The sequence below is a fragment of the Tachyglossus aculeatus genome, chromosome 22, assembly GCF_015852505.1.
Source record: "Tachyglossus aculeatus isolate mTacAcu1 chromosome 22, mTacAcu1.pri, whole genome shotgun sequence".
In the NCBI taxonomy this organism is placed as follows: domain Eukaryota; kingdom Metazoa; phylum Chordata; class Mammalia; order Monotremata; family Tachyglossidae; genus Tachyglossus; species Tachyglossus aculeatus.
This window is the reverse complement of record NC_052087.1, coordinates 47,469,610-47,488,640: the sequence shown is the minus strand read 5'-3', so window position 1 is coordinate 47,488,640 and position 19,031 is coordinate 47,469,610. Positions and strand designations below refer to the sequence as shown.

The 19,031-nt window shown below is 47.3% G+C and overlaps 1 protein-coding gene across 3 annotated transcripts in view; it reads right to left on the bottom strand.

Moving 5' to 3' along the window:
* Nucleotides 1-743: 743 nt before the first annotated feature.
* Nucleotides 744-19,031, bottom strand: part of LOC119943350 (L-lactate dehydrogenase A chain-like) — a 33,455-nt gene continuing 15,167 nt past the window's right edge. For 2 of the 3 annotated variants that reach the window (XM_038764266.1, XM_038764267.1), the window contains exons 5-8: nucleotides 17,951-18,124; nucleotides 9,943-10,060; nucleotides 6,340-6,463; nucleotides 1,184-1,348 (exon numbers count right to left, since the gene is read on the bottom strand). In XM_038764266.1, coding sequence (XP_038620194.1) covers nucleotides 1,184-1,348; nucleotides 6,340-6,463; nucleotides 9,943-10,060; nucleotides 17,951-18,124 — 581 coding nt within the window. Of the gene's footprint in view, nucleotides 1,349-6,339; nucleotides 6,464-9,942; nucleotides 10,061-17,950; nucleotides 18,125-19,031 lie in introns of all 3 variants that reach the window. The other variant, XM_038764264.1, reaches the window with a different exon arrangement.

The following is a 19,031-nucleotide window of genomic DNA, read 5'->3' as shown; positions in this document are numbered from 1 at the left end:
GAACCGATGGACTGAATTTCCAGAACTGGGAATTCTTAGCAAATACACAATACAGCCAAAGTGACTATACTTTGCTACTGAAGATCATTTAAGACCCTCCTGGACACATTTTGCTCATCCTCATCAGTCTCATCGCCGTCCCTGCTGATACAACTAGGACCTCAGAGCTGAGCAAACCTGGGGGATTCAGGAACCGATGGACTGAATTTCCAGAACTGGGAATTCTTAGCAAATACACAATACAGCCAAAGTGACTATACTTTGCTACTGAAGATCATTTAAGACCCTCCTTGACACATTTTCCTCATCCTCATGAGTCTCATCGCCGTCCCTGCTGATACAACTAGGACCTCAGAGCTGAGCAAACCTGGGGGATTCAGGAACCGATGGACTGAATTTCCATAACCGGGAATACTTACCAAATACACAATACAGCCAAAGTGACTATACCTTGCTACTGAAGATCATTTAAGACCCTTCTTGACACATTTTCCTGCTGCCAACTTAGGCAGCAGCTGCAACAATAACCTATGTTGCCAGCTTGTACTTATGTTGCCAACTTGTACTTCGCAAGCGCTTAGTACAGTGCTCTGCACACAGTAAGCGCTCAATAAATATGACTGAATGAATGAATGAACGCTGGCAAATTACAAGAGACAGCAAGGACTACTGAAAAAGCAGAGCGATGGGGGTTTAAACCCGCTGTGAGACCGGTGCGCACGCAACTCAGCCAGATTGCCGGATTAGCAGTTGCCGGTTTATTGGAAAGAAGGGAGGTGGGATACTTAGAGACAGAGGCATGGGGGGGCACTTTAGGAAAATGTACGATCCCGATATATAGCTCCCAAAATAATGGCACTCCTCAGCACTTTGCTGGGATTGGGATTCCTCTTCCGCAGTACCGCTTGAGATCCCGTCCACCTTGCGGAAACACCCCCCCATCTCCCCCACCCCACTTCTGGACCGCAAACCTACTGCAAAAGGACTGGATGAGATCTTTCACCCAGTGTCAAACTAGAGCTCCCGGGTTGAACAGACAACTTTTCCCACTTTCAAAGCTGAAATCCACGCATTGGGCTTCCAGCTTGACAACCGGTGCTTAATGGGCGACCGGCAGGACGGGGGCACCCGCCCAACCCCCGACCTACTACCGGACTGGGGCAGAGCATCCGTCGAGGAGGCCTTAAAAGCGCAGGTCCTTCTGAATTCCCCACAGGGTATCCGCGCTCTTTTTCAGTTGCGCCTCCTCCTCGGGCATCAGGGGGATCTTCACCACATCCAAGATGCCGTTCTGGCCTAAGACGCAAGGCACGCTGAGGAAGACTTCCTCTTTGATCCCGTACAGACCCTGGAATGCCGATTGAAAGACTGTTTTCCTTTCGGTATGGAGCGCCGTTTGGCCTTCTGCTCCGAACCCTTCGAATACCATCATTATTAAATACCACAGACCACCCGCTCTCCCTGCCCCCTGCAAAGCCTTATTTAATCAATCAATCAATCGTATTTATTGAGCGCTTACCGTGTCCAAGAGGCCTTCCCCAAGCCCTCTTTCCCCCTCCTCCCTCTCCCTTCTGAGAAATGTCCCCTTTAACTACTTCATAGTCACCCCGCAGCGCTTACGGATCGCATCCGTAATTTATTTTTAATGTCTCTCCGGCCCCTGGAGACGGGAAGTTCATTGTGGGTGGGGAATGGGAATACCACTCTCTTACACTGAACTCTCCCAACCAATTAGCACAGTTCTCCACATACAGTAGGCGCTTAATAAATACCATTAAGTGACTGACTGAGAGTTCCAGTATTCGACACCTCCGCTGGATATCACCTTTCAAAAAACCAACACTGGATTCAGCAGTAGACCATCCTACGTTCATTAATAATAATTGTGGTGTCTGTTAAGCGCTTATAATAATAATAATAATAATAATGGCATTTGATAATCAATCATATTTATTGAGCGCTTACTGTGTGCAGAGTACACAGTGCAGAGTACAGTGCTCTGCACACAGTAAGCGCTCAATAAATACGATTGATTGATTGCAGAGCACTGTACTAAGCGCTTGGGAAGTACAAGTTGGCGACATATACAGTCCCTACCCAACAGTGGGCTCACAGTCTAGAAGGGCTGCACTTACTATGTGCAAAGCACTGTTCTAAGCGCTTACGTGTCAACTTCTAGACTGTGAGCCCACTGTTGGGCAGGGACCGTCTCTATATGTTGCCAACTTGTACTTCCCAAGCGCTTAGTACAGTGCTCTGCATACAGTAAGTGCTCAATAAATACAACTGAATGAATGAATGAACCACTGTTCTGGCTTAGTGGAAAGAAGCAGCGTGGCTCAGTGGAAAGAGCCTGGGCTTTGGAGTCAGAGGTCATGGGTTCAAATCCCAGCTCCCTCACTTGTCAGCTGTGTGACTTTGGGCAAGTCACTTCACTTCTCTGTGCCTCATTACCTCATCTGTAAAATGGGGATTAAGACTGTGAGTCCCCCGTGGGACAACCTGATCACCTTGTAACCTCCCCAGCGCTTAGAACAGTGCTTTGCACATGGTAAGCGCTTAATAAATGCTATCATTATTATTATTATCATTATTATTATTAAAGAGCCCAGGCTTGGGAATCAGAGGGCGTGGGTTCTAATCCCGGCTCCGCCCCTTGTCTGCTGTGTGACCTTGGGCAAGTCATTTCACTTCTCTGGGCTTCAGTTCCCTCAGCTGTAAAATGGAGATTAAGACTGTGAGCCCCACGTGGGACAACCTCATCACCTTGTATCTTCCCCAGGGCTTAGAACAGTGCTTGGCACATAGTAAGAGCTTAACAAATACCATCATCATTATTAAGTGCTGGAGTACATACAGATAATAATAATGATGGCATCTATTAAGTGCAATGTGCAAAGCCCTGTTCTAAGTGCTGGGGAGGTTACAAGGTGATCAGGTTGCCCCACGGGGGGCTCCCAGTCTTCATCCCCATTTTACAGATGAGGTGACTGAGGCACAGAGAAGTGAAGTGACTTGCCCAGTGTCACACCCTCCTTCCCTTCCCCACAGCACCTGTATATATGTTTGTACATATTTATTACTCTATTTATTTATTTATTTTACTTGTACATATCTATTCTATTTCTTTTATTTTGTTAGTATGTTTGGTTTTGTCTCCCCCTTTTAGACTGTGAACCCGCTGTTGGGTAGGGACTGTCTCTAGATGTTGCCAACTTGTACTTCCCAAGCGCTTAGTACAGTGCTCTGCACACAGTAAGCGCTCAGTAAATACGATGGATGATGATGATGATGACAACTGGCGGAGCCAGGATTTGAACCCATGACCTCTGACTCCAAAGCCCGGGCTCTTTCCATTAAGCCCCGCCGCTTCTCCTGATTAATTACAGATTAATCAGGTCGGACCCAGTCCCTGTCCCATATGGGGGCTCCCGCTCTAAGCGGGAGGGAGAACGGCTATTGAGTCCCCAATTTGACAGTTGAGGAAGCGGCGGCACAGAGAGGTTAAATGACAACAGGCAAGTGGCAGAGGCAGGATTAGAACCCAGGTCCTCCGGCTTGCGGCCCGTACTTTTTCCACTGGGTCACGCTGGTTCAGTGCCGCGCTCGGCTGAATCCGCAAGTTCTTGCCTGGGCCAGGCCCGTTTTCACTGGGCTTAGTGCTCTGCACCCAGTAAGCGCTCAATAAATACGATTGATTGATGGATTGAGTACCGAACGACAACATTTACCTCCGTCCCCCTGTAGACCGCCAGCTCGGTGTGGGCAGGGAATGCGTCTGTTCGTTGTCATGTTGTACAGTGCTTTGCACACAGTGAACGCTCAATGAATACGATCAAACGTGTGAATGAAAGGGAGGGCTCAGATTCATCCATTCGGAAGCAGCGTGGCCCAGTGGGAAGAGCCCGGGCTTCAAGTCAGAGGTCATGGGTTCTAATCCCGGCTCCGCCAACTGTCAGCTGTGTGACCTTGGGCAAGTCACTTCTCTGGGCCTCAGTGACCTCATCTGTAAAATGGGGATGAAGACTGCGAGCCCCAGGTGGGACAACCTGATCACCTTGTAACCTCCCCAGCGCTTAGAACAGTGCTTTGCACATTGTAAGTGCTTAATAAATGCTATCATTATAATTATTATTATTCATTTAATCGTATTTATTGAGCACTTTGTGTGCAGAGCACTTTGTGTGCAGAGCACTGTGATAAGTGCTTGATTGATAAATTGATTCCACACCTATTAGGGACAACACACTATCCTATGTATATCCTATCTATCCTATCCTATATATCATATCCTATATAACTATCCTATATATATACATAGGATCTATATATCCTACGTATCCCGGCTCTGCCAACAAATCTGCTGTGTGACCTTGGGCAAGTCACTTAACTTGTTGGAGCCTCCGTTCCCTCATCTGTAAAATGGGGATGAAGACTATGAGCCCCCCGTGGGACAACCTGATCACCTTGTAACCTCCCCAGCGCTCAGAACAGTGCTTTGCACATAGTAAGCGCTTAATAAATGCCATCATCATTATTATTATTCATTTAATCGTATTTATTGAGCGCTTTGTGTGCAGAGCACTGCGCTAAGCGCTTGATTGATAAATTGATTCCACACCCATTGGGGACAACGCACTATCCTATGTATATCCTATATATCCTATCCTATATATCCTATCCTATATAACTAAACTATATATATATACATAGGATATATATATATCCTATGTATCCCGGCTCTGCCAACATGTCTGCTGTGTGACCTTGGGCAAGTCACAACTTCTCGGAGCCCCAGTCCCCTCATCTGTAAAATGGGGGTGAAGACCGTGAGCCCCCCCACGGGACAACCTGATCACCTTGTATCCCCACAGCGCTTAGAACAGTGCTTTGCACATAGTAAGCGCTTAATAAATGCCATTATTATTATTATTATTCATTTAATCGTATTTATTGAGCGCTTTGTGTGCAGAGCACTGCGCTAAGCGCTCGATTGATAAATTGATTCCACACCCATTGGGGACAGTGCACTATCCTATGTATATCCTATATAGCCTATCCTATATAACTATCCTGTATATATACATAGGATATATATATCCTACGTATCCCGGCTCTGCCAACATGTCTGCTGTGTGACCTTGGGCAAGTCACTTAACTTCTCTGTGCCTCCGTTCCCTCATCTGTAAAATGGGGGTGAAGAACGTGAGCCCGCCCCCCGTGGGAGCCCCCCCGTGGGACAACCTGATCACCTTGTAACCTCCCCAGCGCTTAGAACAGTGCTTTGCACATTGTAAGCGCTTAATAAATGCCATCATTATTGTTATTATTCATTTAATCGTATTTATTGAGTGCTTTGTGTCCAGAGCACTGCGCTAAGCGTTTGATTGATAAATTGATTCCACACCCACTGGGGACAACGCACTATCCTATGTATATCCTATATATCCTATCCTTTATATCCTATCCTATATAACTATCCTATATATATATATATATATATATATACACATAGGATCTATATATCCTACGTATCCCGGCTCTGTCAACATGTCTGCTGTGTGACCTTGGGCAAGCCACTTAACTCCTCAGAACCTCAGTTCCCTCATCTGTAAAATGGGGATGAAGCCTGTGAGCCCCCCGTGGGACAACCTGATCACCCTGTAACCTCCCCAGCGCTTAGAACAGTGCTTTGCACATAGTAAGCGCTTAATAAATGCCATCATTATTACTATTATTCATTTAATCGTATTTATTGAGCGCTTTGTGTGCAGAGCACTGCGCTAAACGCTTGATTGATAAATTGATTCCACACCCATTGGGGACAGCGCACTATCCTACGCATATCCCATATATCCTATCCTATATATCATATCCTATATAACTACCCTATATATATATACATAGGATATATATATCCTACATATCCCGGCTCTGCCAACATGTCTGCTGTGTGACCTTGGGCAAGCCACTTAACTTCTCGGAGCCTCAGTTCCCTCATCTGTAAAATGGGGATGATGACGGTGAGCCCCACGCGGGACAACCTGATCACCTTGTACCCCCCCGGCGCTTAGAACAGTGCTTTGCACATGGTAAGCGCTTAACAAATGCCATTATTATTATTATTATATGCTTGAGAAGTGCCAAACAAAGAAGTGACATGTTTTCTGCCCTCAAGGCCCTCACACGGGCCGGAAAAACGAGTGAGCCAGGGAAATAACCCACTGTACGACGGAATAAAAAGACGCAGATCCTCGCGAAGGGGAGGTGGTCCTTCCTTGGTACCCCCAAGGGGCCTGCTGCCCTTCCCGGAGAAGGTCCCCCGCTCTCCCCACTCACCTTAATCATGGTGGAAATGGGGTGCACCCGCCTGAGGTTCTTCATAATGCTTTCCGCCAGGTCGGCCACCGAGAAGCCGATGGCCCAACAGGTGTAGCCCTTGGCTCGGATGACCTCGTAGGCGCTGCAAGGCAGAACACGATTCATCAGGTTGACGTCGTCAGCCGGACGAGGACGGCTCTTCGTCAACCATTTGGTCCCAAACCACCCGGGCGGGGCCGCGGAGCAGAAATCGGCTCTAATTCCCGCGGTTTCCGATGGCCAGGCTGCTCCTGGATCCCACGGTTTTAATATTTCCCCTTCATTAGAGGGGGGCCTCGCCTGTCTCTAACTCTAATAACGACGGTATTGGTTAAGCGCTCACTATGGGCCAAACACCGTTCTAAGCTATGGCCTCCGTGGGTCAGTGAAAATGCCTTCAGGGGGCCGGGCTGAGCAAGGGGAGAAGCAGCGTGGCTCAGTGGAAAGAGCCCGGGCTTTGGAGTCGGAGGTCATGGGTTCAAATCTCAGCTCCACCACTTGTCAGCTGGGTGACTCTGGGCAAGTCACTTCACTTCTAGACTGTGAGCCCACTGTTGGGTAGGGACCGTCTCTCTATGTTGCCAACTTGTACTTCCCAAGCGCTCAGTCCAGTGCTCTGCACACAGTTAGCGCTCAATAAATACGATTGATTGATTGATTTGGAGTCAGAGGTCATGGGTTCAAATCTCAGCTCCGCCAATTGTCAGCTGGGTGACTCTGGGCAAGTCACTTCACTTCTAGACTGTGAGCCCACTGTTGGGTAGGGACCGTCTCTGTATGCTGCCAACTTGGACTTCCCAAGCGCTTAGTACAGTGCTCTGCACACAGTAAGCGCTCAGTAAATACGATTGATTGATTTGGAGTCAGAGGTCATGTGTTCAAATCTCAGCTCCGCCAATTGTCAGCTGGGTGCCTCTGGGCAAGTCACTTCACTTCTAGACTGTGAGTCCACTGTTGGGTAGGGACCGTCCCTGTATGTTGCCAACTTGGACTTCCCAAACGCTTAGTACAGTGCTCTGCACACAGTAAGCGCTCAATAAATACGATTGAATGAATGAAAGTCACTTCACTTCTCTCTGCCCCAGTGACCTCATCTGGAAAATGGGGATGAAGACTGTGAGCCCTCCATGGGACAACCTGATCACCTTGTAACCTCCCTGGCGCTTAGAACAGTGCTTTGCACATAGTAAGCGCTTAATAAATGCCATCATTATTATTATTATTATTAGGCCATCAACTGGCATTGGAGATCCCCAGCGCTCAGCTGAGTGATTAGCAAGCATCACTAGTGATGCTACTACTAGTAAGTACTAAGTAAGTACTACTTACTACTAGTGATTAGTAGTAAGCATTTAAATACCACAATTATTACTATTCCTAATGACGATGATCATAATAATAATTTTTAAAAGGGGCATGGTGTGAGCTACGGCCCTGCCGGGACCAGCTGTTGTCCAGGGTGTTGTCCTCTCCCAAGTGCTCAGGACAGTGCTTTGCACACAGGGAGTGCTCAATAAGTACAATCGGCTGAACGTGGGGTCAACTGGAGTCAGAAGGCGGGGGACCAAGTTGAGCACAATCAATCAGTGGTATTGATTGAGTGTTTACTGTGTGCAGGACACTATGTAAATAATAATAATAATAATGGCACTTGTTAAACACTTCCTAGGTGCCAAGCACGGTTCTAAGTGCTGGGGTACATACAGGGTAATAAGGTTGGACACAGTCGCTGTCTCACGTGGGCTCAATCAATCAATCAATCGTATTTATTGAGCGCTTACTGTGTGCAGAGCACTGGACTAAGTGCTTGGGAATTACAAGTTGGCAACACATAGAGACGGTCCCCACCCAACAGTGGGCTCACAGTCTAGAAGGGGGAGACAGAGAACAATACCAAACATATTAACAAAATAAAATAAATAGGATAGATATGCACAAGTAAAATAAATAGAGTAATAAATATGTACAAACATGTATACATATATACAGGTGCTGTGGGGAAGGGAAGGAGGTAAGACCAGGGGGATGGAGATGGGGATGTGGGGGACAGACATTAAAACAAATAGTTATATAATATTTATTAAATATTAATATTTAAATATTAGATATTTGGTTGATATTTAAATATTAAATATTAGCATTGAATATTAATGCTTATTAAGTACTTATATAATTATAATAATTAATGATTTTGGTATTTGTTAAGCGCTTACTATGTGCCTAGCACTGTTCTAAGCGCAGGGGGAGATGCAAGGTGATCAGGTGGTCCCACGTGGGGCTCCCAGTCTTCATCCCCATTTGACAGATGAGGGAACTGAGGCCCAGAGAAGTGAAGTGACTTGCCCAAAGTCACACAGTTGGCAAGTGGCGGGATTAGAACCCACGACCTCTGACTCCCAAGCCCATGCTCTTTCCACCGAGCCACGCTGCGTCTCTAAATAAATTATTATTAGATACGTACCTAAGTGCTGTGGGGCCGAGGGTGGGGTGAATATCAATAATAATGATAATAACAATTAGGGTATTAAGCGCTTACTAGAATAATAATAATGATGGCGTTTATTAAGCGCTTACTATGTGCAAAGCACTATTCCAAGCGCCGGGGAGGCCACAAGGTGATCAGGTTGTCCCACGGGGGGCTCACCCTCTTAATCCCCATTTTACAGATGAGATCCCCGAGGCCCAGAGCCGTGAAGTGAGTTGGCCAACGCCATACGGCAGACACGTGGCGGAGCTGGGATTAGAACTCGGGTCCTTCTGCTTCCCAGGCCCGTGCTTTATCCGCTAAGCCACGCTGCTTCTCTAAGGGCCTGGGAGGATACGATACAATAGAGACGGAGGACGTGATCCCCGCTCGCAAAAAGTTTACGGTTCTGAGATAGGATTGGGGAGTGAAGCTGGGCTGGGGGTGAGGCTGGAATCCAAAGTCGAGTCCTGCTGGAATCCGGGGTCATGGGTTCGAATCCCGGCTCTGCCAACTGTCAGCTGAGTGACTGTGGGCAAGTCGCTTCACTTCTCTGGGCCTCCGTTCCCTCATCTGGAAAATGGGGGTTAAGACTGTGAGCCCCCCGTGGGACAACCTGATCTCCTTGTAACCACCCCAGCGCTTACAACAGTGCTTTGCACATAGTAAGCGCTTAATAAATGCCATCATTAATTAATTAATTAATTGGGGGGGGGGCAAGGGATGCACCTCTTCAGGGAGCAGAGACAAGGTCAGAGGGTAGAGGAGAGAGGGCAGATACCACCGCTGCCGCCTCCTCCTCCTCCACCCCGCCTTCCTTCTCTCACAGCAGGATTTTCCAGTCACATCCCTACAGATTTGGGTCCCTTTCTTGGATCCGCCTGGTGCTGTCGGAAAGATAAACCGGGTTGTTACAACCGGGATTGGGAAGCCACGGTGGGAGAGCCGAACGGCTAATACGCTGAGGGCTGCTATTTCGGGATGGAGTCATGTTACCGGCAGGAGCCTCGGGTTTAAATTTAAAGCGACTGCATAAAACTTCGGGGCCTTTTGGGAAAGGGCTCCACGCTGAGACCGACCACCAAGCCAGTAGGAGCTCTGAAATGGCTACTATTTACCAGTCGACCACCTCCTTGTGAACATCTTTCCACCGCTCCTTGTCCGCGTCGGTGCCGAATTCGGGGTACAGACCCTTCAGAAAGACACCGGCAACGTTCACCCCACTCCACACGGGCACTAAAAGAAAAGGAACCAAAACCCAGGTAGTCGTTAAGGGTGGCAGCACTCCTTCCCACCCAAGCGCAGCCTCCGAGATCATTCCCCGTCGGGTCCATTCTTCCGGGAGTCCCTTGGAGAAATCGCCCAGAGACTTGCGTGAAGGGAAGCGGTGCGGGTGACCTGAACACTGAGTCTCTAAACACCAAGAAGGTTCAATGAGGGGCACTGAACTGCCCCGCATAAGCATCTGCTTCGGGCTCTTCTTCACTGTTTTCCCTCTCGCCGACCTCACCTTCCTCCACAGAGCCAAGGGACCCGCTGGATCTCGCGGTGGTTTGGGGGATTTCCTTTTTTATATTATTCATCAAGCGCTTACTCTGCGCCCGATACACGACTGACTGAATGAATGATACTGCACGAAGCGCTGGGGTAGATACAAGCTAATCGGGTTGGTGGGGCTCACGGTCACCATCCCCGTTTTCCAGATGAGGGAACTGAGGCCCAGAGAAGTGAAGTGACTTGCCCCAAGGTCACACAGCCTGAAAGTGGGAAGGCTGGGATTAAAACGCAGGGCCACTTGACTCCCAAGCCCGGGCTCTTTCCACTAGGCCACGCTGCTTCTCCATGTTGGCACAAAAAGCTGGACACGTGCGCCCTTTCCTGGGAATGCAGTGAGAGTGAGCTCCCTTTAGCGCTTAGAACAGTGTTTTGCACATAGTAAGCACTTAATAAATGCCATTATTATTATTATTATTATTATTTTCCCTTACCATTAACCCTCTGGGCATCTATACAAATCATCTGGTTTAAAGGACTTGCCCTACTTGGATTACAGTGTCGACCTTTTTTCGAGTTATACGCACGTACATATTTATAAATACGTACATATTTATTACTGTATTTATTTATTTATTTATTTATTTATTTTACTTGTACATTTCTAGCCTATTTATTTTATTTTGTTGGTATGTTTGGTTCTGTTCTCTGTCTCCCCCTTTTAGACTGGGAGCCCGCTGTTGGGTAGGGACTGTCTCTATGTGTTGCCAGTTTGTACTTCCCAAGCGCTTAGTACAGTGCTCTGCACATAGTAAGCGCTCAATAAATACAATTGATTGATTGATAGATTGATTGAGTTGGACGGTCCAAGTCAAATATAACCCCAACGCTTGAGTCCGGCAGTGAGTCTCCCATTCTGACAACTGCATAAATGGTCAGATCTGTCTGTGCCCTCTCTCTCTCTCTGTCTCTCTTTCTCTCTCATTTTTTGACGGTCCGTTGTACGGGGATCCGTGTTCTGCAAGGGTTTACCCTCAAGGAGTTTTAGACTGTGAGCTCTTTTAGACTGTGAGCCCACTGTTGGGTAGGGACTGTCTCTATATGTTGCCAATTTGTACTTCCCAAGCGCTTAGTACAGTGCTCTGCACATAGTAAGCGCTCAATAAATACGATTGGTGATGATGAAGGAGTTTCCTACTGAATGGGAGAAATTACACCAACACACGAAAAAATGCGACACACCAGTGTGACCGCAAATGCAAGTGATAAAATGGGACATGAGATAAATGCAATCAATCATATTTCTTGAGTACTAAGCACTTGGGAGAGTACAATATAATGGAGTCGGGAGGCGTGTTCCCTGCCCACAATGAGCTTATAGTCTGAGCGGGGGGATCAATCAATCTATCAATCGTATTTATTGAGCGCTTACTGTTTGCAGAGCACTGGACTAAGCGCTTGGGAAGTACAAGTTGGCGATATAGAGACGGTCCCTACCCAACAGTGGGCTCACAATCAATCAATCAATCGTATTTATTGAGCGCTTACTGTGTGCAGAGCACTGTACTAAGCGCTTGGGAAGTCCAAGTTGGCGATATAGAGACGGTCCCTACCCAACAGTGGGCTCACAATCAATCAATCAATCAATCATATTTATTGAGCGCTTACTGTGTGCAGAGTACTGGACTAAGCGCTTGGGAAGTCCAAGTTGGCAACATATAGAGACGGTCCCTACCCAACAGTGGGCTCACAGTCTAGAAGGGGGAGACAGAGAACAAAACCAAACATATTAACAAAATAAAATAAATAGAATAGATATGTACAAGTAAAATAAATAAATAAATAGAGTAATAAATACGTACAAACATGTATACATATATACAGGTGCTGTGGGGAAGGGAAGGAGGTAAGACCGGGGGGATGGAGAGGGAGATGTGGGGGACAGACATTAAAACAAATAATTATATAATATTTATTATATATTAATATTTAAATATTAGATATTGGATTGATATTTAAACATTAAATATTAACATTGAATATTAATGTTTATTAAGTACTTATGTAATTATAATAATTAATGATTTTGGTATTTGTTAAGCGCTTACTATGTGCCTAGCACTGTTCTAAGCACTGGGGTAGATACAAGGTAATCAGGTTGTCCCACGTGGGGCTCCCAGTCTTCATCCCCATTTGACAGATGAGGGAACTGAGGCCCAGAGAAGTGAAGTGACTTGCCCAAAGTCACACAGCTGCCAAGTGGCGGGATTAGAACCCACGACTTCTGACTCCCAAGCCCATGCTCTTTCCACTGAGCCACGCTGCTTCTCTAAATAAATTATTATTAGATATGTACCTAAGTTCTGTGGGGCCGAGGGTGGGGTGAATATCAATAATAATAATAATAACAATTAGGGAATTTGTTAAGTGCTTACTATAATAATAATAATGATGGCACTTATTAAGCACTTACTATGTGCAAAGCACTGTTCTAAGCGCCAGGGAGGCTACAAGGTGATCAGGTTGTCCCACGGGGGGACTCACAGTCTTAATCCCCATTTTACAGATGAGGGAACTGAGGCCCAGAGAAGTGAAGTGACTTGCCCAAAGTCGCACAGCTGACAATTGGCGGAGCTGGGATTTGAACCCACGACCTCTGACTCCAAAGCTCGGACTCTTTCCACTGAGCCACGCTTTACTATGTGCCAGGCACCGTACTAGGCGCTGGGGAGGCTACAAGGTGATCAGGTTGTCCCACGGGGGGGCTCACAGTCTTAATCCCCATTTTCCAGATGAGGGAACTGAGGCCCAGAGAAGTGAAGTGACTTGCCCAAAGTCACCCAGCTGACAATTGGCGGAGCCGGGATTTGAACCCATGACCTCTGACTCCAAAGCCCGGGTTCTTTCCACTGAGCCACGCTTTATTATGTACCAGGCACCGTACGAGGCGCTGGGGTGGAGACAAGCAGGTCGGATTGGGCATTTTCCAGATGAGGCAACTGAGGCTCAGAGAAGTGACTTGTCCATGGTCACACAGCAGACATGTGGCAGAGCCGGGATTCGAACCCATGCCCTCTGGCTCCCAAGGCCATGCTCTTTCCACTGGGCCACGCTGCTTCGCTAATGAAGTACCTCTGACTCTCAAGCCTGGGCTCTTTCCACTAACCCACCCTGCTTCTCCATCTTGGCCTCAGTTACCTCATCTGCAAAATGGGGATTAAGGCTATTGAGCCTGACGCGGGACAGGGGCCGTGTCCAAACCGATGATGTTGTATCTATCCCAGAGCTTAGAACAGCGCCTGGCACACCTGCATATATGTACATCAATCAATCAATCAATCAATCGTATTTATTGAGTGCTTACTGTGTGCAGAGCACTGTACTAAGCGCTTGGGAAGTACAAGTTGGCAACATCTAGAGACGGTCCCTACCCAACAGTGGGCTCACAGTCTAAAAGGGGGAGACAGGGAACAAAACCAAACATACTAACAAAATAAAATAAATAGAATAGATATGTACAAGTAAAATAGAGTAATAAATATGTACAAACATATACATATCATCATCATCAATCGTATTTATTGAGCGCTTACTATGTGCAGAGCACTGTACTAAGTGATGTTGATATATGTTTGTACATATTTATTACTCTATTTATTTTACTTGTACATATCTATTCTATTTCTTTTATTTTGTTAGTATGTTTGGTTTTGTTCTCCGTCTCCCCCTTTTCGACTGTGAGCCCGCTGTTGGGTAGGGGCCGTCTCTACATGCTGCCAGCTTGGACTTCCCAAGCGCTTAGTACAGTGCTCTGCACACAGTAAGCGCTCAATAAATACGATTGAGGATGATCGTAAGCGCTTAAATACCTTAAAAAAAAGTGCTCAGTAAATATCACTGATTGACGGCACGCAGGGTTGTAGGAGGGAGGCCTGCATAGTGGCGAGATTCTGGTTTGGTCACTGGACTTTGAATGGCCTGAAATCCTTCACCGCTGGACCTCCCTTCCCCTCTTTGCGTCGCCTTTTCTCGTGGATTTGCTCCCTTTATTCATCCCTCCCCCAGCACTTACGTCCCTATCCCTGACTATATAAATATAAATAAATATATCTATGTTAATATCCGTTTCCCCCTCTACACTGAAGCTCGTTATGGACAGGGGACGTGTCCACAGAAGCAGCATGGTTCAGTGGAAAGAGCCCGGCCTTTGGATTCAATAAATACAATCAAGCGAATGAACGAAAGGAAGGGCGCAAATCCATTCATTCGGAAGCAGCATGGCTCAGTGGAAAGAGCCCGGGCTTTGAGTCAGAGGTCATGGGTTCTAATCCCGGCTCCGCCAATTGTCAGCTGGGTGACTTTGGGCAAGTCACTTCACTTCTCTGGGCCTGTTACCTCATCTGGAAAATGGGGATTAAGACCGTGAGCCCCCCCGTGGGACAACCTGATCACCTTGTAACCTCCCCAGCGCTTAGAACAGTGCTTTGCACATAGTAAGCACTTAATAAATGCCATCATTAGTTAATTAATTCCCCAGCCTTACTGATTCTTTCACTTCTCTGGGCCCCAGTTACCTCGTAAAATGGGGATTAAGACTGTGAGCCCCCCATGGGACAACCTGATCACCTTGTAACCTCCCCAGCGTTTAGAACAGTGCTTTTCATATAGTAAAGCACTTAATAAATGCCATCATTAGTTAATCAACTCCCCGGCCTTACTGGTTCTTTCGCTTCCCTGGGCCCCAGTTACCTCATCTGTAAAATGAGGATTAAGACTGTGAGCCCCCCATGGGCCAACCTGATCACCTTGTAACCTCCCCAGCGCTTAGAACAGTGCTTTGCACATAGTAAGCGCTTAATAAATGCCATCATTATTATTATTGTTATCCCACTCTGTTATAGCGTCCTTTCCCAAGCACTTTATACAGTGCTCCGCACCCCGTAAGCGCTCAGTACATCCGATTGAGTGGCTGACTGAATAGACTTGCTGGACTCAACTTGAACTTTTACCTTAGAAGTAGCCTGGCCTAGTGGAAAGAGCACGGACCGGGGAATCGGAGAACCTGGGTTCTGGTCCCAGCTCTGCCAGTTGCCTGCTGGGTGACCTTGGGTAAGTCACTTCACTGGGCCTCATCTGGAAAATGGGCATTAAACACCTGTTCTCCCTCCTATTTGAACTGAAATCTCCATGTCGGGGAGGACTCACCACTGGACCTCTCTACTGCTCCCTTTCCCTCTTTGCATCGCCTTTTCCCTTGGATTTGCTCCCTTTATTCATCCCTCCCCCAGCACTTACGTCCCTATCCCTGATTTATTTATTTATGTTAATATCCGTTTCCCCCTCTACACTGAAGCCCGTTATGGACAGGGGATGTGTCTAGAGAAGCAGCATGGTTCAGTGGAAAGAGCCCGGGCTTTGGATTCAATAAACACCATCAAGCGAATAAACGAAAGGAAGGGCTCAAATTCATTCATTCGGAAGCAGCATGGCTCAGTGAGAAGCAGCGTGGCTCAGTGGAAACAGCCCAGGCTTTGAGTCAGAGGTCATGGGTTCTAATCCCGGCTGGGCCAATTGTCAGCTGGGTGACTTTGGGCAAGTCACTTCACTTCTCTGGGCCTGTTACCTCATCTGGAAAATGGGGATTAAGACCGCGAGCCTCCCGTGGGCCAACCTGATCACCTTGTAACCTCCCCAGCGCTTAGAACAGTGCTTTGCACATAGTAAGCGCTTAATAAATGCCATCATTATTATTATTGTTATCCCACTCTGGTATAGCGTCCTTTCCCAAGCACTTTATACAGTGCTCCGCACCCCGTAAGCGCTCAGTACATCCGATTGAGTGGCTGACTGAATAGACTTGCTGGACTCAACTTGAACTTTTACCTTAGAAGTAGCCTGGCCTAGTGGAAAGAGCACGGACAGGGGAATCGGAGAACCTGGGTTCTGGTCCCAGCTCTGCCAGTTGCCAGCTGGATGACCTTGGGTAAGTCACTTCACTGGGCCTCATCTGGAAAATGGGCATTAAACACCTGTTCTCCCTCCTACGTGAGCTGAAATCTCCATGTCGGGGAGGACTCACCACTGGACCTCTCTACTGCTCCCTTTCCCTCTTTGCATCGCCTTTTCCCTTGGATTTGCTCCCTTTATTCATCCCTCCCCCAGCACTTATATCCCTATCCCTGACTTATTTATTTATGTTAATATCCGTTTCCCCCTCTACACTGAAGCTCGTTATGGACAGGGGACGTGTCTACAGAAGCAGCACGGTTCAGTGGAACCACGTCGGGGAGGGGCTGTGTCCAATCCGATTAACTCTTATCAACCCCAGCACTATGAACATCATCATCATCAATCGTATTTATTGAGCGCTTACTATGTGCAGAGCACTGTACTAAGCGCTTGGGAAGTACAAATTGGCAACATCTAGAGACGGTCCCTACCCAACAGTGGGCTCACAGTCTAAAAGGGGGGAGACAGAGGACAAAACCAAACGTACTAACAAAATAAAATAAATAGAACAGATATGGACAAGTAATAAATCTGTACAAACATATATCCATATATACAGGTGCTGTGGGGAAGGGAAGGAGGTAAGATGGGGGGGATGGAGAGGGGGACGAGGGGGAGAGGAAGGCCTCCTGGAGGAGGTGAGCTCTCAGTAGGGCCTTGAAGGGAGGAAGAGAGCTAGCTTGGCGGATGGGCAGAGGGAGGGCATTCCAGGCCCGGGGGAACGGTGCTTATTACATGGTAAGCATTTAACAAATACAATTATTCTGTTGTTTTTGTTTCTCATCGTTCCCATCATGGCTGTTGCCAAGCCCTTCCTCACCTTACTCTTGGCTTGCGAGCCGCTGGAAGGCCAGGGACCGTGCCCAGCTCTCCCCAGAGTATTTTCCGCAGCTTTTATCACAGCGCTCTGCCTGCTGAATACTACTTGAACCTAGCGGGCGGCGTTACCGAACATCTAGGTCGCCACGTCTCTCAATCAATCAATCAATCAATCAGTCGCATTTATTGAGCGCTTACTATGTGCAGAGCACTGTACTAAGCGCTTGGGAAGTACAAATTGGCAACACATAGAGACAGTCCCTACCCAACAGTGGGCTCACAGTCTAAAAGGGGGAGACAGAGAACAGAACCAAACATACCAACAAAATAAAATAGATAGGATAGAAATGTACAAGTAAAATAAATAAATAAATAAATAGAGTAATAAATATGTACAACCATATATACATATATACAGGTGCTGTGGGGAAGGGAAGGAGGTAAGATGGGGGGATGGAGAGGGGGACGAGGGGGAGAGGAAGGAAGGGGCTCAGTCTGGGAAGGCCTCCTGGAGGAGGTGAGCTCTCAGCAGGGCCTTGAAGGGAGGAAGAGAGCGAGCTTGGCGGAGGGGCAGAGGGATTGGGGGCATTCCGGGCCCGGGGGATGACGTGGGCCGGGGGTCGACGGCAGGACAGGCGAGAATGAGGTACGGTGAGGAGATTAGCGGTGGAGGAGCGGAGGGTGCGGGGTGGGCTGGAGAAGGAGAGAAGGGAGGTGAGGGAGGAGGGGGCGAGGGGATGGGCAGCCTTGAAGCCCAGGGTGAGGAGTTTCTGCCCGTTTCCGCGGCCGGGGCGCTGTACTTGCCGCTCGAGTCTCCGTGCTCCCCGAGGATCCAGCCGTGGCAGCTGGCGGAATGGAGGCCCAGCCTCTCCCCCAGGAGGTAGCGGAATCTGGAAGAGTCCAGGTTGCAGCCGCTCCCGATAATCCGGTTCGGGGGGAAGCCGCTGATCTTCCAGGCCACGTACGTCAAGATGTCCACTGTGAAGAGAACGCGCCGGTTGGGAAGTGGGAATGCCGGGAGGGCCAACTCTCTTTCCCGGCCTCGAAAAAGCTGATGGTCTCTCTGGGAGCCAACTGCCGATCCTTAACGAACCCAAGGGGGGCCCGACCTCATCTGTTGATAATATTGTTATAGTCTCCCTGCTTTGAGACTGCTGTATATATGTATATATGTTTGTACATATTTATTACTCTATTTATTTCTTTATTTTACTTGTACATATCTATTCTATTTATTTTATTTTGTTAGTATGTTTGGTTTTGTTCTCCGTCTCCCCCTTTTAGACTGTCTCTATGTGTTGCCAACTTGTACTTCTCAAGCGCTTGGTACGGTGCTCTGCACGCAGTAAGCGCTCAATAAATCCGATTGATGATGATGATGCTTTGAGATTGCTGTATATATGTTTGTACATATTTATTACTCTATTTATTTCTTTATTTTACTTGTACATATCTATTCTATTTATTTTATTTTGTTAGTATGTTTGGTTTTGTTCTCCGTCTCCCCCTTTTAGACTGTCTCTATGTGTTGCCAACTTGGACTTCCCAAGCGCTTGGTACGGTGCTCTGCACGCAGTAAGCGCTCAATAAATCCGATTGATGATGATGATGCTTTGAGACTTCTGTATATATGTATATATGTTTGTACATATTTATTACTCTATTTATTTATTTTACTTGTACATATCTATTCTGTTTATTTTATGTGGTTAGTATGCTTGGTTTTGTTCTCCGTCTCCCCCTTTTAGACTGTGAGCCCACTGTTCGGTAGGGACTGTCTCTATATGTTGCCAACTTGTACTTCCCAAGCACTTAGTACGGTGCTCTGCACGCAGTAAGCGCTCAATAAATCCGATTGATGATGATGATGCTTGGAGACTGCTGT